Genomic DNA, 24,959 nt, shown 5'->3' on the forward strand with positions numbered 1-24,959 from the left:
AAAAATCCATACACACTCATTCACACTCAGCTTACCCAATTCACCTATCGCATGTCTTTAGACTGTGGGGGAAACCGGAGCACCCAGTGTTCAAACCAGCGACTGTCTCTTTATGTCTTATGACCCACTGCGTCACTGTGCTGCCCAAAATGAATAAATTAATTTCATATTTCATACTCTGGGATGAAATAAGTTAAAAGTGGCAGAAAAACAACAGCAATTTCACCATGATTTAGAGTTTAACAATGGTGCTGCTAGTAAAAGATATGTTATAAAAACTGTATATTAAATGCACAACAAATCAAATAAATTTATCACTGGTGAGAATAATGCCAACACCTGGTATTACAGGTTTCCAGCTTTCATCAAAACAATCTTCTTTAGTGTTAAACAGAACAGAAGTAAGAAACTCAATAAAAAATGTAACCACTTGATGGTGAGTAAATAGAGAGTAAACTTGAATTTTTGGGTGAAATATCCCTTTAAGCAGGCACAAAGGTGTCTTAAAGGCATATAGTTCACACAAACATGAAAATTACCTCAACATCAAAACAAGATATTCTGAAGGATGTTAGAAAAAAATCAGCCATTGACATCTATAGTAGGAACAAAAATACTAGTGTGAGTGGCTCAGTATATCTTCCTTTGTGTCTAACAGAACTTAACAAATTTTAAAGCAGCTGGAGGAATTGATGACAGAATTTTAATTTGGTGTGAACTGTCCCTTTAAGAGTTTTACAAAGCTCAAATGTTTAAAAAATAATGTGCAATATGTAATCTTTTGTTTTGACTTTGTTTGAGAGACCTTAATTAACATACTACACACGTGACTACGCACAGGTGGTCGTATAGATAATACTAGCTGGGGTTCAAAGGCGTTTGAAATGGGAGCAGAAGAAGGCCTGAAGCCTAACCACATCAAATGAGTATGACTCATCAAGACTTTGTGAAACTGAGACCACTACAATTTCGGCACGACCATATTTCTGTGGTCTATATCACAGCCTCTTAGTAAACCCACTGTATGTGCTTTATGTCCTACAAATGCACTGCATTCAATATAAAGGAAATACCAAACATTAAAAAGTGGAATTCAAAACATTATAAAAACAAAAATGAGAAGACTTTACTTAAATACAAAATGTGCCATATACTTAAATAAGTCACCTAGAGTTAACAGATTGGTTTACCATTTGTGAATCCATTCAGCCAATCTCCAGGGCCCGGTTTTTCAAAAGTAATCCAGTGGGATTTTTGATCACAGGTTGGATCAAATCCTGGAAATGGGTTTTTGAATTTTGAATTAAGATTAGACTGTGTAATCCAATCTTATATTTGATTTAAATCAAACCTGTCCTTTGGGTTATTCAAAACTTTGAACACAGATTGGGATCTATTTTATCTAACAAAAAAATAAATAAAACAGGATTATCCTGATCCCATCAGAAGGATGGATTCAGTTGTGATTTTTTGACCAAATAAATCAAGTAAGATACAAAAAAAGTTTTGAATAACCCAAAGGACAGGTTTGATCTAAATCAAAAGTAAGATTGTATGGTATGACATGGTCGGATATTATTTGAAAATCCCTCTGTTACTTAAAAAAAAAAAAAAAAAAAAAAAAAACATTTCCAAGATTTGATCCAATTCGTGATCCAAAATCCCACTGAATTACTTTTGAAAAACTAGGCCCTGGTCTGGCAGGATACTTTTAGCTTAGCTTTGCATAATTTGTTGAATCAGATTGGACCATTAGCATCTTGTTCAAAATTGTCAAAATCAAGGAACTTTGCTGCTGTAATCTGGCTGCAGCAGATGTGATGATAAAACGCAGCATTATTACCCAGTTACAGGAACGGGGACTATTTTCAGGTGCTGCATAATATCATTGCACCTGCTCCAGCCATTGTATGGCAGCAAAGTTCTTCGGTTATTACACCAGATTGAAACTATACCTGGCCACATTAGCATAGAAAACAGCAACTTTTCATTTTCAGTAATTCTTAGCACAAAATGTAACCAGGGAGCGATTTACAGAGGGGTTTGGGGGTCTGACCCCCCTAATTAATACTTGATCCCCCTGAAGAACATTGAAACAAGATGCATGAGGGCTCTGCATTTTAATAGTTAAGAAATAGCTTGCTCCATTCTGTATCTTAAATGATGTTACTAATTAAAATTCTAGATAAATATATATTTGTCCACCCCTATAATGGCTCATACCATTGTGAATGCATGTTTGTGTCAAAAATGTTATTTAGTGACTTGAAAACAGCAAGTCTGAGCACCAACAGACAGTGTAAGTTTTCACAAAACATGTTTCTTGTAAAATTGTTCTGTCTATAAAACTAGATGCATAGTTTGTATTTTATTATACACTTCCTTGAACATAGAAATTAAACCTTAAAATATAAAATATGTGCAGTCTTTTTATGGTCATCCATTAATAGATGCAGGAATGCAAACTTGTCACTCAATATCCCTCTAAACATTTATTCCTTCATTTTCTTTTCGGCTTAGTACCTTTATTAATCTGGGGTCGCCACAGCAGAATGAACTACCAACTTATCCAGCATTTGTTTTACGCAGTGAATGCCCTTCCAGCTGCAACCCATCACTGGGAAACACCCTCCCTCAAAACACTGAAAACAAAAGTTTGATTAATAAATTAGATGTAATTGAATTAAATACCTAACTTTGGTTCACTGAGGCATATTACCGAACATAAGCAAAAAACTTGAACCACCCTCCACTAGATCATAAATGTATAATTTGCTCCCTGAATGTAACTACAGAAGAGACAAGTTCTGAAAATTATCTAAAACTCAACATAGGCTCATTCTGAAAGTGTGGCCCTGTATACTTTTCTAGAGATCGCAAATTATGTTGCCAGAGCTATACGTATGGCTGTATTTTATCTACAAAACAAATGCTACAGGCGAGGGTTGTGGTATCGGTCGGTTGTTAAGTCAGTAAGTCAGTCAGTCGACAGCGGCCTCTGGTGGATTTATGCAAGAACAGCAGGCGCCAATGGCACTTGCGAAAGAACTTTGAGATCTGCAAAAGAGTAAACATCAGCTTCCGGTGGATTCGCTAAAAAAATAAAAAAAATTAAAGCTGCAAGCAGCGATGATAGGGACCTCGCACCCGGGCTCACCGCCGTCCGGTGGCCTCAGGATGACAGAGAACAGCGAACAATATTAATTTAAGCCGATGTATATAAAGAACCCGAGAAAATCACAAATTTATGTCAAACTTCCTCCTGTCACCAGGTGGCGCTATGACTGTGACTCAAGATTGGCATGTAGATGTCTTCAGTAGAGGAATCTTATCCACCATGTGAATTTTCAGCCAGATCAGACATTGTGTGGCTGAGTTATAAGCCAAACTACCTTCTACCAGCAGGTGGCGCTATGAGAGACTCAATATAATTATGTAGATGTGCATGGGAGAGTACTTTCATCAACCATGTGAAGTTTCAGGCTGATCGGACATTGTGTGGTTGAGTTATAATGCAAACTACCTTCTGCCAGCAAGTGGCGCTATAACTGACTCAAGATTGGCATGTAGATGCCTTCAGTAGAAGAATTTAATCAACCATGTGAAGTTTCAGGCATGTCAGACATTGTGTGGCTAAGTTATGAGCCAAACTACCTTCTGCCAGCAGGTGGCGCTATGACTGACTCAATATTGTTCTGTGGATGTGTTCAGGAGAGGAATTTTATCAACCATGTGAAGTTTCAGGCAGATCAGACATTGTGTGGTGTAGTTATAAGCACTTCCTGTTCCATGGCGAAGCGTTAAGGTTTTTCATGCCGCCACGGACACACCCCTCTGCAAAAACTCTAGATCTTCACAATATATCATCGCTAGAGCTTTCAGATGACAAGACCCAATTTTGGTGCTGATACAATAAAATTTGGTGAAGTAGTATGTTACAATGTAAAACATGCCATTTCCTGTGGCCAGCTGGTGGCGCTATAACTGTATCTGGATATTGGCTTGTAAATATGTTCAGGTCAGGACTCTTATCAAACCTGTGAATTTTGAGGCAGATCGGATAATGCATGCTTGAGTTATAACGACTGCCTGTTTTGTGGCGAATAGTCAAAGTTTGCGAGGCCGCCACGGACACGCCCATCTATAAAAACTCAAAAGCTTCGCAATTTAACATCGCCAAGGCCTTTAGATGACAAAACCAAATTTTGGTGTTGATCAGATAAAATCCCTAGGAGGAGTTCGTTAAAATACAACGCCTGGAAATGGCAAAAATGCCACTTATTCACCGAAGGAAGTTAAAAATATCCTACTTCCTGTTGGGTTTGAGTTATGGCTCCAATAGACTTTTTCGTATATTTTGGCATGTTTGAGGTGTGTGCCAATTTTCGTGCATGTGCGTGATTCGTAGATCGGGGGCTCGTCCGTTTAATTTTTCTAGGTGGCGCTGTCGAGTCATTTTGCCACGCCCACTTCAATATTGTTATGTGGATGTGTTCAAGAGAGGACTTTTATCAACCTTGTGAAGTTTCAGGCAGATCGCACATTGTGTGGTTGAGTTATAAGGACTTCCTGTTCCATGGCGAAGCGTTGAGCCTTGTCATGCTGCCATGGACACGCCCCTCTCCGAAAACTCTAAATCTTTACAATATATCATCGCTAGAGTTTTCAGATAACACCACTCAAATTTGGTGCTGATACGATAAAATTTTTGGGAGTTAGTTTGGTTCAGTGTAAAACATGTCATTTCCTGTGGCCAGCAGGTGGCGCTATAACTATATCTACATATCGGCATGTAAACGTGTTCAGGTCAGGACTCTTATTAAACGTGTGAATTTTGAGGCAGATCGGGTGATGCATGTCTGAGTTATAACGACTTCCTGTTTTGTGGCGAATCATCAAAGTTTGCGAGGCCGCCACGGACACACCCATCGACGAAAACTCTAAAGCTTCGCAATTTAACATCGCCAAGGCCTTTAGATGACAAAACCCAATTTTGGTGTCGATCGGATAAAATCCCTAGGAGGAGTTCGTTAAAATACAACGCCTGGAAATGGCAAAAACGCCACTTTTTCGCCGCAGGAAGTCAAAAATATCCGACTTCCTGTTGGGTTTGAGATATGGCTCCAAGAGACTTTTTCGTATGTTTTGGTGGGTTTGAGGTGTGTGCCAATTTTCGTGCATGTGCGTGATTCGTATATCGGGGGCTCGTCCGTTTAATTTTTCTAGGTGGCGCTGTCGAGTCATTTTGCCACGCCCACTTCCGAAGCCCATAACAAACGTAAATTTTCGCCACTTCTGAGGCGTGTGCAAAGTTTCGTGAGTTTTCGGGCATGTTTAGCCCCTCAAAACCGCGATTCATTCCGCGGAAGAAGAAGAAGAAGAAGAAGAAGAAGAAGAAGAAGAAGAAGAAGAAGAAGAAGAAGAAGAAGAAGAAGAAGAAGAATAATAAACAGAGCAATTCCAATAGGGCCTACGCACCGTTTCGGTGCTCGGTCCCTAATAATAGCTCCTGACAAGATTTGTATAGGGGTATGTAATCAGAATGAGCCTGGGTTGCTAAAACTCTATTTTGAAATCTTTGAGCGCAATACTATTAGTCTAATCCGATTCAATGAATTATGCTATTCTATGCTAAAAGTGCTTTAACCAGACCCGGAGATCAGCTTAATGGATTTAACTCTGACATATAAAATAGTAAAAAGTGAAAAGGCTCCTTTAATGACACTGTTAAAAGCAAGCAACATGGGCTTCAGTTGCAATGTGTATTCTGCCATGTAGTGGTTACATCTGTTACTGCATGTGATTTAAGTTTAAGTCATGCAGCTAAATATGATTGTGATAAATGAAGGGTTTACACATTTAACAAATATATTAAACAATAAAACCACATTTTAAAGCTAGCATGCATAAAATGCCACACAAACATGGAAATATTAGAGCTGTTAAGCAGGATTTTCTTTTTGGTGAAACATAATATTCTCCTAATTGGAGATTTAAGGCAATTGGTATTCTTTGCATAATATAATAGTATTATTCTTTCTAGAACACTATGGGATAAGTGTGTGACACATATGAATGACTTATAGACTAACTGAAAATGCACGTAGCATTTAGAATATAGAGAAACCCTTTCTTGCTCATAAACACAGTCAACAGTTTGCAGAATCATAGAGAATTTAACCACAAATGTAAAACGTAACCACAACACTGAAGTCAACACCTCTGCTTTCCTTTTGTTATTGCTCACTTCCTCTGCACACTGTGTTCGTATGTGTGTGTGTGTGTGTGTGTGTGTGTGTGTGTGTGTGTGTGTGTGTGTGTGTGTGTGTGTGTGTGTGTGTGTGTGTGTGTGTGTGTGTGTGTGTGTGTGTGTCAGGTAGTGCCGAGAAGTTTCAATGCAGAAAGAGAAGAAAAATGGATAAATATTAAATACAAATCTTTATGTATAATTTACAACAGGGAGCATTACTCACTGGTAAACGTTCCAAATTCATAAAGCTCTACAAATGAAGATTGTAAAGACCTATTGATTTACTTTGTTTCTTTTTTGGCATCAACCCTAAAGATTTCTTCATTGCAGTTACAAATAATAATAAATAACATTTTAATATATATCCTTTGCAAGTTATTAGTGTGTAACTATATTTGATATAAAATAAATTCAGCATTGATAATAAAAATACCAAATTTACACTGTAAACTGTTTGTCTAATGGTCTTTCTGTCTGTCTGTCTATCTGTCTCTATGTCTGTCTGATCATCCACCAAACTGTCTAACTATCTGCCATTCCATTAGACTGTCTATTTGAGTCTCTCTTTTATATTTCTTCAAAATGTCTAATTTTATGTCTGTATGTTGGCAATTGCCACTAAAATAAAGGTTTTGTCATTCTTTGACTCATATTGAATATCAAGATTTCAACCATGGAAATGTTTAATTCATACAGTTTTGCTGACGCTGACTGCTTATTATACAGCAATGGCAATTTTTTTCATGCGGAATGCTTTTGCATATCATATATCATACCGAGCTTTTTACACATTTCAAAAGTAGGTCAAAATATACTGGGGAAATACTGAAGTACTATACTGTAATATCCAGATAAATGATATTATCAATACATTTGGATTTATACCATTTCTTTTTGTTGAAATAAGAGATGTACACTGAAGTATTTACATTTCTTAGATGTAAAGTTATTTATTCTGAATACAATGCTGCCACAAAATGATACTCATTCAAAGCAAATATAAAAAATAAAAATGTATTAAAATCTTTCCATTGTATATTTTAATACATTTTCATACTTTGTAGGGTTTTTAGTGTGTGGACTTTGCTTCTTTGTACTTGTATTTTGCTGAGCACCAATTTGAGGCTGACCAATTTGATTTTGTGCATTTCTTTAATTCAGCAACCATGCAAATAGTAGACAAATGCTACTAAGTAGACACTTACTATTGTAATATTTTATTCCTTTAACTCCCTGTTTTACCAAATGTATGACCATATTTTTCTGTATTAAACAATGACTGTTAAAGTCATTTAAAAAAGGACTGTTTTAAGTAAAAGTTTACAAACACAGCATTGTTAGTTTACAAAAAAAAAAAAAAATTCAAAAAACATAATCTTGTTGCACTACACTTGATTTTGGTTTTATAAACAAACAAACAAACAACAACAACAACAACAACAACAACAACAACAACAACAACAACAACAACAACAACAACAACAACAACAACACCAGCAAGAAAGCATGTTGAATGAGAATCTGAAATATTTTATGGTATATCTCAAAAATAAAGATGCCATAAACCGACATATAAACCGACATATAAACCATTTGATAGAATTTGATATTTTAGAAATTATGGGATGTGTTGAAAAAAATTCATTAAGTGTGTTAATTAGTGACATTAAGAGTTAAAAAATCCAAAACTTTTTTTTCTTTGGGTTTGGCAGTTGTGTTGGATGAAACACATGCAAATGTTTATTTTTTTTAACCAGTAAATAATTAAAATCTGCTGAGAACAAAAAGTAGATTTGTAGATTATTGCTTTAAGAAGAAAAGTCAAGTTGAAGTGATTGAACTTAATCTGCTTCAATTCTGGTCAGCCAAAAACGACATCAAATTGACAATGCAATTTGTTTTGCATCAAAACTGCAAATCGATTTGATGTTAGAACCTTGACATTTATTTGACATCTAAACACTAATGCCATTTTGACCACAAAAAAATGACACAAAAATATTATAAGAAAGGTTTTATTCTTCTGAATTCAGCTTTAATTATAAATGACTAATTTAGAGTGGATTTTGATTCCCTACAATGCATAAAAAACTACCTTCATGTCAAAATGACATCAAATTGACATCAAACATTAGCATTAAAAATGTTATAATGTTAGATGTTAATTTGATGTCCAATTCAATTCAATTCACCTTTATATCTATAGCGCCTTTACAATGTAGATTGTGTCAAAGCAGCTTCACATGGAAGATTATAGTGATTTGAAACAGTGTCAGCTCAGTTTTCAGAGTTTAAGTTCAGTTTATTTTAACTCAGTTCAGTGTGGTTTATTTACTGCTGAGTCCAAACACTGAAGAGCAAATCCATCGATGCACAGCTCTACAGGTCTCACAAATTGGCAAAAGTGAAGAATTAAATAACCTTGAGAGAAACCAGGCTCAGTTGGGCACAACCATTTCTCCTCTGGCCAGACGTCTTGTGCAGAGGTTCAGTTTTAACATTGAGAAAGTCAATTCACATCAAATCTATTTGCATTTTTGTGTTTTTGATGTCATTTTGACATCAGTTGGGAGGCTTTGTGTAGCCAATATTTATAGGTTTGTTCATAAACAAACTCGTCAATCTAGTTTTTGCTGAGGTATAAAGTGGACTTTTTAAAATTCTTCTCAGATTTAAATTCATTTGGAAAAATATTATATTGACCTGACGAAGACCTTATGAAGATAATGTAGGCCAAAACGTTGTCCAATTAAATAGTCTTTTGAGAACTAAAGTGAGATAGAGTTTCTTAGATGTAAAAATCTGATGAAAAAAGCAGATGAAATCATGAAGTCATTTTAATACTAAAGTATGTGTTTTAGTATTTGACTATTGTGTCCGGCGGAAGATGATTTGACCAATCCCACTGTGGTCAAACTGGAAAACATCTTAAAACGATAGTTCATCTCATCTGAAAATGAAAGATCAATCATCATTTTCTCCATTTCCCCCACTTGTTCTGAACTTGTTTGTTTCTTGGATCTGTTGTATACAAAGGACCATATATTGAAAGAACGTTGGAAAACTTCTTTATTATTGGTCCAACACTTTCATAAATGTTTAGAATTACTTGAGTGTGAGTAAATAGTAAAAAAGTTGAACTATCCCTTTAAACTAGCTTAAATCCAGCAGGTTCATTTCTACATTAAATATTTTAAGCTAAATAAATAAGTTATTTGGGTCACACTATATATAAAGACTGATCTCTTAAAAAAAAAAAGAATTATATGAACCGGATTTTAACCGGATTTTAGGACAAAAAAAAAAGCCGCATGCACGCAAATGCTTCAATCACGTGGCAAGTGTCTGTCTGTTTTCCTCAGTCCTCCACAGTGCTAAACGGTGACGCAGGTAGGAAGCAGCCCCCACCCCCTCATCCTCTCGGTCCCGCTCATCTGTCTGCAAAACGCTCTGCACTCATATTTCCCTGTTTTCACACACTCCGAGCAGCACTGCAGAAATGCTCGAGGTGTGGATGATTGCATTGGCTGTTCTCCTCATCCTTTTCCATCCCGAACCCACTGAATCCTCCTCAAACTGCTATCTCAACAAAGGTTGGAGAATTTCTGTTGCTTCTTTGATCAGATGCTGATTTATGATTCAATCTTCTTGATATTTATAACTGTGTGAATAAAGTGTCCAACATTTGAAAAGTAGAGTCAAATAATATCAAATAAAACTTTGCATGGAAGAAAAAATATACCAAGTAGCAGTAAACTGCGACTCCACTTCCTGTGTGCTGCACCACGTCCTCACTCTTTCTCTTTCAACAACAACACGTGCATATGCTTTTATATTTCAGACATCAAAAATGAAATAAAAAGAGCAGATGAGAACGCAGTAGCGTACTTGTCCTGCCCGTCGCTTGCAAAGGATGAACAACACCTTTCCATCTATCTACAAAAAGGAGATACAACAACAGACCTGAGAAACAACACTCATCAATTGGGGCAGCGGTTTAAGGTGTCCCAAATCAACTCTTCTGTCTCAATTATGATTTTAAGTACTGAAGTCAATGATACGGGACTCTACACCTGCATGCTCCACACAAAGAATGGCCCACTCTCAACACAGACTATACTGCTCATTAAAGGTAAACAAACATGAAATCAAGTCATTTTAACACTAAATTAATGCGTTTTTTGATTTGACTACAGTGTCCAGCCTAAAAGGATTTAAACAATCCCGCTGTGTTCAAGCTGGAGACCATCTTAAAGGAATAGTTTATCCAATCTATCATAAATTTTCTCCATTTCTACCACTTGTTCTGAACTTGTTTGTGTTTCTTGGTTGTGTTGAACAAAAAGGACTATATACTGAAGAATATTGGGGAAAAAACAGCCATTTGTTTTTATTTTTGTCCAACATTCTTTATAAGTGGTTTGAAACTTTCATAAACGTGTCAGTAAATGGTGAGAAAAGTTTCATTTTTTCGGGTGACCTATCTCTTTTAACCAGCAATGCCACAGGTCATTTCTACATAAAATAAATAATTTAATTGGGTCACACTTAAAAATTCTCCCTATGGAGTGTAAACAGTCATTATCTTAATAATAGGCAGGTAATAAGCCATTAGTTAATAGTAAGGAACAGTATAACACTAAAGTGTTGCCATTAATTGTGTATAAGTACATTGTAAACCCTTATAAGTTGAGACTACTCAAATTATTTGAGGAAAGTGATTGCCTTAGGTCTTTTGGGTAAAGGTAAATCAACAACTTAATTAATTGAGTTGACCAAATGTGGTCTCTTCATTAAATTAACTTAAATATTTAATTACAGACAACTTAAAATGGAGACTATTATAGACTATACTTCCAAACATTTCAGCTTTTATATTCTTTACTTACTCTTTCCTCCCAGTTTTTTATCGAGGTTGATATTTAGCTACACCATGTTGGTGTTTCGTGACATCTAATTTTTATGAGGTGGGTTGTTAGCCCAATGCTCAATTCCCAACCTGGAGGACCAGTCCAGGATATACACACATACACTACGGACAATTTAGTTTACCCTATTCACCTATAGCGCATGTCTTTGCACTTGTAGGGGAAATCGGAGCACCTGGAGGAAACCCACAATAACACAAGGAAAACATACAAATTCCACATAGAACTGACCCAGCTGGGACTCGAACCAGCCACCTTACTGTGAGGCGACAGTGCTACTCACTGCGCCACCATGTCACCCCAGTCTCCTAATTTTAATTAGCAAAAATGTATATATGCATTTACATATCTACTTACTAATTTAAATTTTCCCTTTTGATAGATGGGTTCAGATGGTGCCTCTGTATTGCTGCGTTTCAGCAAAATTCAGCATCACAAGCAAAATGACCACCTTGTGTCATATAACATACATCTACCAATCAGCGCAGTTGTCAACGCAGAATTTCAAGCACAACCAATCATTTTAAACAGAGACCTGGTGAATCGTTTAAAGACATTACAATGTTATACATTCAGAGAACTTAAAATACTTATTAAAAGTGTTTTGCTCTCTAATGAGTGAGTTAAAGACAAGTTTTAATGCCAAAACTTGGTATTTTCAGTAATGTCGAGTTATATTCACTTAATACCTTAAGTAACGACAACAGCGGGGTTTACAGTGGATGTAATTGCAGCATGTAGACATTAAACATTTAACCTATACGATTGTTTTACTTTGAACAGTTTGTTAGGATTACAATCATTTTTTAAATGAAATTAAACTAATAAAATGACGTAAAACCCACTCAATTTTTATCATGCACTGGAGCATTTTGTATTTTCTACCTCTAGTATACAATTTCAACTAAAAATGACACTTTCATAAAAAAAAATAATAATAATAATTCCTCCATCGTTGTTTATTGATAGCAAGTATTGTGGACTGCATTCAGTTGAACACTTTATTACATTTACTTACACAGTATGTTATTATTTATATTTAAATAAGTCAGTATTTTTCAACCACATTCCTGGAGAACCACCAACACTGCATGTTTTGGATGTCTCCTTTGTCTGTTACACCCATTGCAGGTCTTTTAGTCTCTGCTAATGAGCTGATGATCTGAATCAGGTGTGTTTGGTTATGTGCAGAGCTGCTGGTCCTCCAGGAACTGGGTTGAGAAACACTAATAAGTGATGTACTGTGTTGTTTTAATTCAGTGTACATTGTGTAAGTAAAATTTGAGACAGAGCTTAATGTACTTGAAAAAAAGTATTGCATGGTAAATTTAAAATGAATAAGATAAAATGACTAAACAGTGTTCCTTTTACAGCTATGAAAAAAAGATGCAGCTCTGTAAAAGGTATAAAAACTACATCAAGTAAAACATAATTTAAGTTCAAATAATAATGTTGTTTTTTAGAGCATTTCTTTGAATGAATATATATATATATATATATATATATATATATATATATATATATATATATATATATATATATATATATATATATATATATATATATATATATATATATCATATGTTTTTGGACATAATTATATTTATTTTTAGACAGCACACACCAATGTTTTAACTTGAGAATGCTTCAGAAATTTGGTGGAATAACCTTGATTTCAATGATTTTCATTTTTTATGAAAAAAAACAACAACTCAATGACAATATTGTATTTGAACTTAAAAAGAAAACCTGACTTTGTAAAAGAAATATAAACATTTAACTCAAATCCAAACCTATAAATCCAGAGAAACTGATAATTTTTAAGTTGACATCTCAACAACTGCAAATAAAACCATTAAAAAAGTATGTTCACATTAGAAATAAATCAGAATAAACATTTATATTTTTGCAATATTTTTTCAACATCCTTTTTTTTTGCACCGGTCTATTTTTTTACTTTCAGATCAGCTCACAGAACCACCTGTCACTTGTCCGGTCGATCGGACACTGCAACTTATTATTGGCTGTGTGATCTTAGGTGTATACAGCATGCTCATCACCATTGGCTGTTTCTGCGCAGTGAGTATTTGCAATCACACACTTACTAACATGCGCCGTTTTCTACCTATTTAAATTCTTACACTACAGGTTGCTGAACCGTGATTCTAATCGGCTGATGAAATTATTTTCAGATAAATGCACAGCGTTTCCCAGTGATGGGTTGCAGCAGGAAGGGCATCCACTGCGTAAAACGTATGCTGGATAAGTTGGCGGTTTGTTCTGCTGTGGCAACTTCTGATTGATAAAGGAACTAAACCAAAAAGAAAATAACTAAATTAATAAATGAACAGCTAAAATAGTTTCAGGTGTCTCAAGTGCTGTAATGTTCCATTCCACTTCGCTGAATGATTTCAATTATTCAAAGCAACAACCAAACAAAACAGTAGATGTTGAATGATCGCATAAGGGCAATTAAAGATTCAATTTCAGTTGGAAGTACATGAACATACTCAAAAGTCTTAGCAACTTCTGTTTTAAGTGGATTTTACAAGGTTTGCAGTACACACACATTTTTACGTCTACTTGGGGCAAACGTGACATGATAAAAGGTAATATACAGAGCTGTAGGGATATCCATTATGCTACTGTACTAAACAAACTTGATTTATTGTCCACAAACTGGGACTCCTGTTGTGATATTGAACCATCCTTGTACATGGTTGTTCTGACACTATGCGGTGTTTCCAGTGGTTATGAATTACATTGGAATTTTACTGTCTTTTCCTGATTATAAACATGCACTGTTTATAATCAGGAATATATCTGTTAAGAATAATATAATATATCTGTTGAGGTGCAGCTGATCACAGAGAATTAGAACAGATCAATTAAAACAGATTAATTCCAGTTTCTTTGCAAATCCTGTGTTGTGGACATGATTATACGCGTTACAACTGAGACATGTTAATACGCTCCAGTTAATCAATTCGGTGGGCAAGAAAAATCTGCTACATCATGTTGTGGTGGGCCTCAAAATCACTGGGATTTGGATCCTATAACATCAGGAAATTTAAAAAGGGGACTTGTTGTGGTTATATCACTTCAATATGACTGTGGACACACTATACCTACACACAGTTCTGTCCAAACAGCTTACAAAAATTTATTTTGCCAATAAACAAATCTGTTGGAGTTTGTTTAATCAGTCTGTAACTTTTAATTGGAGTTTGTTTAATTTGTTTTCACACATGGTTGTTATTATGTTCAATCTGCATTTTTAGGATTGTTCATTGTGACATGATTTGGCAACAAACTTCGACGTTATCTGTCAAGGGACAATATAGACATGCATAAAATGCAGTCTTGAGAATTATTAACTAATCAACTTTGCATTCTAAATCCAATGGGCATTACATTTGTTGGCATTGGACAACATCTAAACAGTTGCTTTGGACCAGGTAACTCTAGCCTAAGTAGAATTATTGACACTCAGCATTGTGGCCACATTTCTACCCCAGATGTGCAATATTTTTTTTAATAATTCAATGAATTGCCGACAATTATTCCTTACATTACCAACCCTACATAAAGTATTCATATTTGTAATTTAACAAAATTATGATTTCAACATTGCTGCACGGTAGAATTATTAATATGATGTTTTTGTTTCAGTGTAAACTCAAAAGGACAAAGCCAACTGAGGGCATCTACATGAACACAAGACCAGGAGGATTCAGACGACGCTGATGAGCAAAACTTTTATTGACTGTGACATTTATATTTGTACCTCCATCACCTGAGCTGTACGCCTCAGTATTAAACACGTCTACCAATTGTTCCTGCATTGCCATTGCTATCCATGCATATGTTGTTCCACTTTATACTATATTAACTACAATGTACTTGCATTAAATATATGTACATGCATTGTACTTACTGTGCAAAAATAAATTTTATTGAAAATGAGGCGGGATATGGGTAAGGTTAAGTTATGGTTTAGTTAGGGTCACAAGACATCTCTCTGCCCATATTTCAGCTCTACTGTCTTCGTACTATGACAAATGTGTATTTTGTGCCATATGTATGCTGGCCGAGAGAGCTCAGACACTCTGCAAGTTAAGAAAACCCGCATAAAATAGCAAAACACTAACAAATTGAGAAAACATCTTCATAAAATTGACCATACACACTTCCGAAAATTCTTACAACACATGCAAATACAGAAAAATGCTGCAAATAGCACAGAGTGCAAGAGAAATGTGTCGGAGGACCCCAAAAATTGGCAAATCCAAGCGCTTCCTGTTTAGTGTCAGAGACTTGAGACTTTTTTTTTTAAACTATGTTTTAAAGTTTTAGTTCTGAGAGTAAAAGTTAATTCTCACAGAACGCATTTTTGTGTCTAAAAACACAAGACTCATCAAGGGTTTTAAAAAAAAATCAGCATGGAACACAAGGGAATCTAGACACTGAGCACTTGTAAACAGACACTTGCACTTGACGTCTAAAAAATGCAGTGCTCTGTGCTCTAAGCTTTAAAAGACACGAGTATAGCAGTCATGCATATCTATCAAGCACGTTTACATAAAAAAAACTGTGGAAAAGTAGCTCATTGGAATGGAAAAGCATGTTCTGTAAGAATGAGCCCTAACATGGCATTAAAATAACATTTCATTTAACATTAATTGTGCAATTTGTCAGATTATTAGAGCTAAAAAATAAACAAACAACAAGGAACCATATGGTTATATTGTTAAAATAAACAACAACAAAAAGCACATACCTCTCAGATCTAACATAATAACAGCACTGACTAAAGCAGTCTGGACTCTTTGGGGTCCGCTGACACATTTCTGTTGTGGTCTGCTTTATTTGCAGCACATTTCTGTATTTGCATTTGTTGTGAGAATTTGCATGTGTTGTCGATTTGATTTGTTAGTGTTTTTCTAGTTGCATGTGCTCTTTAAGAAAATAAAAATTCTTCATTGTTGAGCGCTAGTAGTAGTCTTCTGTCATGTGAAACTATCCTAATCAAGGAAATTATAGAAACTTGGAAGAACAAAATTACCATCCACTCGCATACTGTAAGTTTCAATATGTCTCCTGCGCCATCCACCACTGAAACAAACATTTTTCAAACTACTTATTTAAAATGAGCTGAAACAACACAATTCTTGAGGTTTCGTTGGTTTTATGCCCAATCCACCTAAATTTGCAAAATCTAATGAGTTAACTTAAATTTTTCATGTTGTCCCAACTCAAATTGACTGTGTGACACTCAGCATTTGAACAGTGATTGTCACTGATAGATGAAGTGATGTGACAGTGATGTAATAATGAGAATAAAAATAAAATCTTAATAAATATAAAGACCTTAAGCTGATAAAAAACTGTGTAACTTCCTGAAATGTATTGAGCTACAAATAATCACGGAATGACATCAAGAATTTTGCATCTTTAACAAGAATTAGCAAAAAAAAAAAAAAAAAAACAATTTAGCATCCAAGACTCGTTAGTTAGCTGCAAAAAATGTGAAGATCATATTGCTTAGTATTTGCACTATATTACAAATATTATACTACTGTACAATGAAAAAAAAATTCAATGATGTTTCTTTGGTTTTCCAATATGTTTTTTTTTTTTTTTGTAAAATTTGTAAAGATTATTTGAGCTGAATTAAAACAAATAAAGTTGAACATTGCTATATTTAATTTGTTGGTTTAAATACAACCCATATAAATTGTTTGCAACAATTTTGCAGAAATCTTTTGAGTGTGTGTGTGTTTGTGTGTGTGTGTGTGTGTGTGTGTGTGTGTTTGTGTGTGTGTGTGTGTGTGTGTGTGTGTGTGTGTGTGTGTGTGTGTGTGTGTGTGTGTGTGTGTGTGTGTGTGTGTGTGTGCGTGTGTGTGTGTGTATATGTACTAGATGCATATTCCACCTTGAAAAATCAGGTCACATTTAGTGGTATGCTAGGTTTAAAGTGTGGTTGAGGAGCAATAATGTCAACAGTAATGGAAATTATTTACAGAAGTTAAATATAAGTGCAATATAAATACATGTCTAAATGATATATGTATTATCAAATGATTACAGTGTTCAGAATTCACTGTGGTATGATTTTTGGAATCGATTGTTAGAGAATTTAATTCTCATATCTGCATACCTATCTGGTCCATATCATCATAAAAAAACAGTATGTAGTTAGCCCTGTCACCTCACAGCAAGAAGGTCGCTGGTTTGAGTCTCGGCTGGGCCAGTAGGCGCTTCTCTGTGGAGTTTGCATGTTCTCCTCGTGTTCACGTGAGTTTCCTCTGGGTGCTCTACAGTTATGCGGTACAGGTGAATTGGATAAACTAAATTGGCTGTAGTGTATGAGTGCATGTGAGAATATGAGAGTGAATGGGTGTTTCCCAGTACCTGGGTGGCGTCCCCTGATAAATAAGAGACTAAGCCGAAGGAAAATGAATGAATGAATATGCACAGTACCGTTTGTGGTAGAATTAAGATGATGCAAAATAATTGTATCATTTGTTTTGATATTAAATTATTATTTTAATGCTTTTTAAACAGGCATTTTGTAAATGTCTCATGTTATACGGTTATATTTTTGGGAATAGCCAATGTACAAGTCAAAATTATAAATTTTTATCTACAAGAAGGTCGCTGGTTTGAGCTGGGTCACTTGGCATTTCTGTGTGGAGCTTGTATGTTCTCCCCATGTTTGTGTGGGTTTCCTGCAGGTGCTCCGGTTTCCCCCACAAGTCAAAAAACATGCTATAGGTGAATTGGGTGAGCTAGAATCTCCCAAACTCCCAGAATCCAGATATTCAAAACATTGTATCTCTGCCAAATATGTTCCTGTCCCAATAAACCATACATCAATGAAAAGCCTACTAATTTAGCTTTGTATTTTAGATTTTATTCTTAAATTTCATCTTCCAAAAACTAACCATTGTGACATAAATATGTCCTGAATGATTAAAGAATGCAGGTAAATCATGAGGTTAATGAAGAAGAATGTCCAAAAAATGTTAAATTGACCAGAAATACTTCATATATGCATCTCACAAACCTCTAAGCAAATATAGGAAGGGTGTATGTAACACTTGCTGTAATCCTTAATATTACTGTAATCCACCAGCATACAGTAGAAAAAAAAATACAGCCAACAGTGCAATTTTCAGTCATTGTCATCAAAACATCAAAACCCTAACCGCAGGAAACAATGACTGAGCACACATATTGAAAACATGGCTAAGCATTCTTGTTTGTAAACAAAATGCCTTGTGATGCCACTGATATGTTCATTTACACACTATTTTTAGTCTTAGAAATAAAGCTGTCACTGTGGTGATGGAGATGTTTCTTTTCAGATACTAATATACACTCTTTATGTACTTTTAAGCTATATTAATATGGACCCTTTAGGTACAAATATGTACCTCTGGAAAAGACACAACCATTGTAACAGCTTTTTAAACTGTTTCTGAAAGTTTTGAGATTCCATTTTATGGCGAGTTATTTACTTTTATTTATTTATTGTTTACACTGTAAAAATGCTGGCTTCCACACAATTCCTCCATATTGTCCCAAAACAAACCAATTAGGTTAACCTAGTTTTTCCAAAACTAAAGTGGATTAAACATAAAACAATTAGGTTGTCCCTAAAAAAAAACTTCAGAATTGAGTTGTTTCAACTCATTTTAAATAAGTAGTTTTAACAAGCAACTTAATAATTTTTTTGAGTGTATTCTTAAAGGTAATAGTTCAACCAAAATTGAAATTTCTGTCATCGTTCACTCACCCCTCACTTCTTCTAAAGCTTTATTCTGTTGAACACTAAAAAAATGTTTTAAAGAAAGCTAAAAACCTGTAACCATTGACTTCCGAAGTATTTGCTTTTCCTCCATGGAAGTCAATGGTTACTGGTTTTCAGCTTTCTTTAAAATGGCTTCTTTAGTGTTCAAGAGAACAAAGAAACCCATAAAGGATGTAACCACACAAAGGACAGTAAATAGTAAGTTCATTTTCATATTTGGGTGAAATATGGCTTTCATTGGTTTGCAATTTTATAGCTTTCATTGGTTTGCAATTGCTACTGAAGATTTGAGAAATAGAAAAAAAAAAACTCAAACCAGCGACCTTCTTGCTGAAAAGCATCAGAGCTAACCACTAATCCACTCGCTATAACTTTACACTGTAAAGAATGCAGGACTCCACACATTTTATTCATGTAGTCCCAACACAAAGCAAATAACTTAACAAATTTAAGTGGATTGCACATAAAACAATTTAGCTGTCTTAGAAAAATCTCCAAAATTATGTTGTTTCTGCTCATTTTAACTTAGTCTGAAAAAGGAGCAAATGTTGTTTAGTGTACTAACAGATATGGTAACACTTTGTTTTGACGGTCCATTTGAGTATTAGTAGACTGTCTGCTAAATATCTGATCCTGCTCCTTCAACAGGCATTTAACTGACTATAAGAAACTTTGCAAGTACATTGTTTCTTACACTTACCCTAACCCCAAACAGTCTACTTATAATCTAGAATTGGTTGGCATGTAGTTGCAATTGTAACTCAAAATGAACTTAAATTCAACAAATGAACCATTAAAATAAAGTGTGACCACAGAAACATATACAGTAAAACCTATTAAATCAAAATGCAATATTAAATAAAAAGTTGAGCTAATCAAGATCTGTTTGCACAAGGCAACAAATTAATGTTTTATTGTCAGCTACTTCTATGAGTATAGACGCTCTCATGCTATTTTTAATGCCTGTAACTGCTGTATCTGTTCTTACACTATTCCGCTTACTATTACAAATATGCAACCGTGCAATATGCAAACCACTGTAGACTCCAAAACATACGATTATATCAGAAGTCTAAATTTCGTTCGTGACAGGAAATGACAGGAAAAAAACAGTGGGTGGAAAGCATTCTGCAAAACGCTTTGTGAAATTGACAAGCAGGATCCATAGATTGGTAAATGTTTGCATTAATATAAACATTGTGGCGAAAAAAATAACCTTAGCTTCACAGATGAACATGTACACACCACACACTGATTGATTTATATGAAATACTTAACATTTAAATGCAAGTAAGAAGTGACCCAAAAGAACCAAAGCAAATATATCAAAATAAAAGAGCGTCTAAAGAAATGACTGCATTTGATTTGATCATATGTGAACTTTCCATCTTCCAAATTTCCAGCCTTCATTATAATCTGACGTGATGCAATACTTAGCAAGTGATCAGCAGATAAAGCATAATGAACGATTGCAAAACTGGAAAGGATCATTTCGAAAGTGCTGAATCTGCTTTCGAGTCTATCTGATTTTAATACTTTCCATAAATTTAGAAAATCGAATAATCTATTGACCGGGCTATGTGATAGGCTGAGAGTCAAACCACACCCTTAACCAAATTTTCCATCTCCTCTACTGTTTTTTTCTTCTTCTCAAGTCTCATTTGATTTTTTTCCCTTCGATTACACATATTGTGCAAATTGGCTACATTACTTGCAAAATTTGAGCACTTTACGGGCATTTGCAGTCAGCTTGAGGTTTCCTGCCACGTTACTGATGTCACAAAGCTTTCCAGAACTCACTCATGTATAAGAGACAGATACCCCCCTTCTCAGTTATTGCACGACACAATGATTATCACACTTATTATAATCTTTATATATATCCCACTGGGATTCGGTAAGTACCTTCTGGGCTTCAAAATGTTTTTTTTTTTAATTGCTTTTCAGGCACAGATATTTTAGATGGAGACATCTTTACCCCTGTGGGTGGCAATTAACCATTTTATTAATATTATTTTATTATTATTATTACTATTATTAGTAGTATTATTAGGAATGTAAACATTAGCTTTTGTTACTTAAAAATATTATTATTATTATTATTATGCAGTAACCTGAAGTTAATGCAAAAGCCTAATTTTAAAGCTTCCTCAAGAATTCTCTTTTAGAATGCATACATTTTTCATTTATTTATTTATTATTATTATTTTAATATTGAGTTTAATTGAAACTATGTAAACTTGTTCTTTACTTTCAATACAATTGTTAAGTAGAATGATTATCCAAATAAATTTGTAGAAAGAAGTGAGTGAGTTACAGTACATCCAATGCTTCATTCATCTCTTTGTTTTGCCTCCAGCTCTGGTTGTTTCTCAGCCTTATCGTGTGACAGGAAAAGATGGAGAAGTCTCCATACACTGCTCTTTTAGATCCAAACTGAGGCCGGAAGAGGTCCAGGTTTCTGTGTATAAAGCATTGCATGGACACGAGAGGATCTGTAGCGCGTATGTCAACCTCTCAGAGCCCTACTTCGCAACAGATGGCCCAGTTCGCTGCAGAGGGAATATTAACTTTGGAGGAGTGGATCTGATCATCGCTGGACTGCGAGGGGAAGACACGGACGTCTATCGCTGCGAGATCGAGATCCTCTTTCCACCTCCATATCTCAGAGCGCTCGGGAACGGCACTGTTGTTTACATACAAGGTAAGCGAAATCTTGTTTTCAGTCTCTTACATGTGGGTTTTTACCAGTTTCACCTTTTTATATGCAGTTGGTAATGGTTTACAATAGAGTTTTGTGACAGGCTATTACAAATACCGATATTGTTTATATATATATATATATATATATATATATATATATATATATATATATATATATATATATATATATATAAACTATATATATATATATATATATATATATATATATATATATATATATATATATATATATATATATATATATACAATATGTTTTTATACATATTTTTAAGCCTCTACATAGATTATACTAGCAAATTTGGTTCACTGATAAAGAGTTTATTTTAAAATAAAAATACAAATGTGCGCATCTTTTACGTATTTTCATCTGGTTCCCTTCTACCTTTTTCTGTTGAACACAATTCATTCTGAAAACAATTGCTGGGAATACGTAGCAATTGACATCCATTTTTTAAAACATTCTTTAAAACATCGTCTTTTGGGTTCAACTGATGAAACTCAAACAGGTAATAAATGACAGAATTTAGATTTTTTTGATTGAGTTATCTCTTTAAAGCGCTAGAGGGAGCCAGAGAGCAGAGTATAACATAAACGACTGAAGGAGGAAATCTGAGGTCACCTGAAAATACAAGGGTGGAAACGGGGCCTCCCCGGCGCACTCTTCTTTACAGCAATTGTGCTCTACATTTTTGATATTACCCATGGAAACTTTGACTTTACATGTGAATGATGTTTTTCTTTGAAAATGTAGATTTCTTTATGACGAAACCGAAGTGTGCAAACGTAAGCTCTTAAAAAGGGTTGAAAGACAACCATCAAAGATGGGAAGAGTAACACTTGAAGAGCATGAGCTTCCTGTTTTCAAACAGAACAGGCCTCAACTGTTAAACTGTCATTCTTTTGGTCTTGTTTTGGTAGAGAATTTAAATGAAGGATGATTTACATACAGGCTTGCATTGGCTTTCTGTGCACATAAAGTGGTAGATGTGTGTGGCAGGGTGACATCCAGAGGACAATTTTAGTAATAACTGATGTTCTTTCATAGAAATCCCAAACTGCCTCACTGCACACAATGCATCCACCCAGAGCCAGCGTCAAAGCAAGAGCCAGACATCTTATCGGGAAACTGTTGAAAATGATATTGGTCCACTTCTTCTGCTATACATCATCTTGATCATCACTTCCTGCAGTTTTTTTCTACAGGTAAGAAAAATGTCTATTCCAGTATTGTTTTTATTTTTTTTATTCCACTGAAAAGATCAGGATCTCTACCCAGTGGCTTTAATGTGACTTCTATCTATCTATCTATCTATCTATCTATCTATCTATCTATCTATCTATCTATCTATCTATCTATCTATCTATCTATCTATCTATCTATCTATCTATCTATCTATCTATCTATCTATCTATCTATCTATCTGTCTGTCTGTCTGTCTGTCTGTCTGTCTGTCTGTCTGTCTGTCTGTCTGTCTGTCTGTCTGTGATGCAAAATAGTATTTATGTCAGACAATTGGGTTGGATTAAAATGCAAATTTACTACAAATTTTTAATTATTTTCAAAGATTTTGGTGCTGTGATTAAAACCACTGAAATACAACAATCATAAAAAACTGTTTGCTGTATGAGGTGCCCACGATAAAGATATCATGTTCATTCACACAATTTGTGCATGTTTACACACACACACACACACACACACACACACACAAAAAATGCAGTTAATTCAGCCTAACCACTCCAAGTTACAACAGGTTACCTCTTATTTTACTTAAAGTCAACTTGTGGCAACAGGTTTACTCACATTTTTAGGTAAAGTAACTGCTATTTTTTCTTTTAAAGGCAAACTTTGTATAAAGCAGGTAGTTCATGGTCTTTTCAACAGGCTAAAACTATTGTAGGCTGTAGATGAACTCTTACAGTATTTACAGTTGACTCAAAAATATATTTCCTGCTTGTTCAGACTACTTAATTAAAATGAGCTAAATCAACACAATTCTTAAGTTTTTTTTTTTTTTTTTTGCAGGGGTAACTTGTTTTATGTTAAAATTTGTTAAAATTAAGTCAACTTAATCAATTTATGTTTGGACAACATGAAAGAACAGTGTGGAACCCTGCATTTTTTTAAGTGTTTGACATTAATGTGAACAGATGTCATTTACATTTTCCTCTTCTCTATAACAGATCGCCATCTGCAAATGGAGAACTTCTTCATCTATGGCACCGATGCTTTCCCAAAAAGAGAGCTATGTGAAATTCTAGGGGGCGTGATTTTCCCCTTCCTGCATGTCCTAGCATGTATTCACACCTGCATGTACTCGCATGTCATTTTCTCCCGCATGTATTTACATGTCATTTTTACCTGCATGTATTGACATGTATGCACTGTATTTTCTACATGTACTCACATGTATTCCTACCTGCATGTATTCACATGTATTTACACTGATATTTGACGTTGTTATTTCATTTTTTAAACAATAGTTTTCTTTTTTATGTTAAAAAATAACCTTTAAAGGGGACCTATTATGCAAAAATCAGTTTTATAAGAAGTTTAAATACATTTGTGTGGAAACTATGTGAATATAACCAGCTTCTAATGGTAAAAATGTATTCGTTTTTTTTATTATAATCACACTTGATAAAACAGTCAATAGAAACACTTTGATTGACATTCTCTCTTCGTACATGTCATCAGAGGGGAAAAGCTCTGCCCATTGGTGACTATTTCTTCCTCATTAGCATAAGACGTTAGTCTTGCTTTTAAAACTGCCACTATGCTGACACATAGGCATCTGTAGCTCCGCCCTATTTTAAAAAGAGCACAATCTCATTTGCATTTAAAGTAACAGTCGCCAAAATGGCACAATTAGAATTAAAGCCTACAAGGGTACGTTTCAAAAAGTTATAAATAATTATTTAGGGGTATTTGGAGCTGAAACGTAACATACACATTCTAGGTACATCAAAGATTATTGTAAACAAGGTGCATAATAGATCCCCTTTAAAATAAAAATGGTGGTTGAGCAACTGTTTATTATGGCTAAAGAGGGGAAATGAATAAAGAATTGTTTCAACAGTTCTAATAAATGTTCTACTTTTACATATGGCTGGTTGGGAGAAGATGTCACAATTTGATAAATTGTAAGAGTTTGTTTGATTTCTGAAATGTTGACTTTTTTCTGTGTATATTTTTAATGCAATTTTATGCATATTCAAATAAACCTATTTTCCACGATAA

The 24,959-nt window shown here is 34.7% G+C and overlaps 2 protein-coding genes across 2 annotated transcripts; both read left to right on the forward strand.

Moving 5' to 3' along the window:
* Nucleotides 1-9,610: 9,610 nt before the first annotated feature.
* On the forward strand, nt 9,611-16,881 carry LOC147835262 (uncharacterized). The gene is made up of 4 exons (XM_087267597.1): nt 9,611-9,843; nt 10,092-10,382; nt 13,142-13,257; nt 14,851-16,881. Exons 1-4 carry the CDS (start codon nt 9,750-9,752, stop codon nt 14,923-14,925), a joined length of 576 nt encoding a protein of 191 aa, XP_087123723.1. The 5' UTR covers nt 9,611-9,749; the 3' UTR covers nt 14,926-16,881.
* Nucleotides 16,882-20,350: 3,469 nt separating this feature from the next.
* On the forward strand, nt 20,351-24,959 carry cd28 (CD28 molecule). Its single transcript, XM_087267596.1, has 4 exons — nt 20,351-20,891; nt 21,354-21,698; nt 22,764-22,921; nt 23,903-24,959. Exons 1-4 carry the CDS (start codon nt 20,843-20,845, stop codon nt 23,978-23,980), a joined length of 630 nt encoding a protein of 209 aa, XP_087123722.1. The 5' UTR covers nt 20,351-20,842; the 3' UTR covers nt 23,981-24,959.

This window comes from Danio rerio, chromosome 9, assembly GCF_052040795.2.
Source record: "Danio rerio strain M-AB ecotype USA chromosome 9, GRCz13ab, whole genome shotgun sequence".
NCBI lineage: Eukaryota > Metazoa > Chordata > Actinopteri > Cypriniformes > Danionidae > Danio > Danio rerio.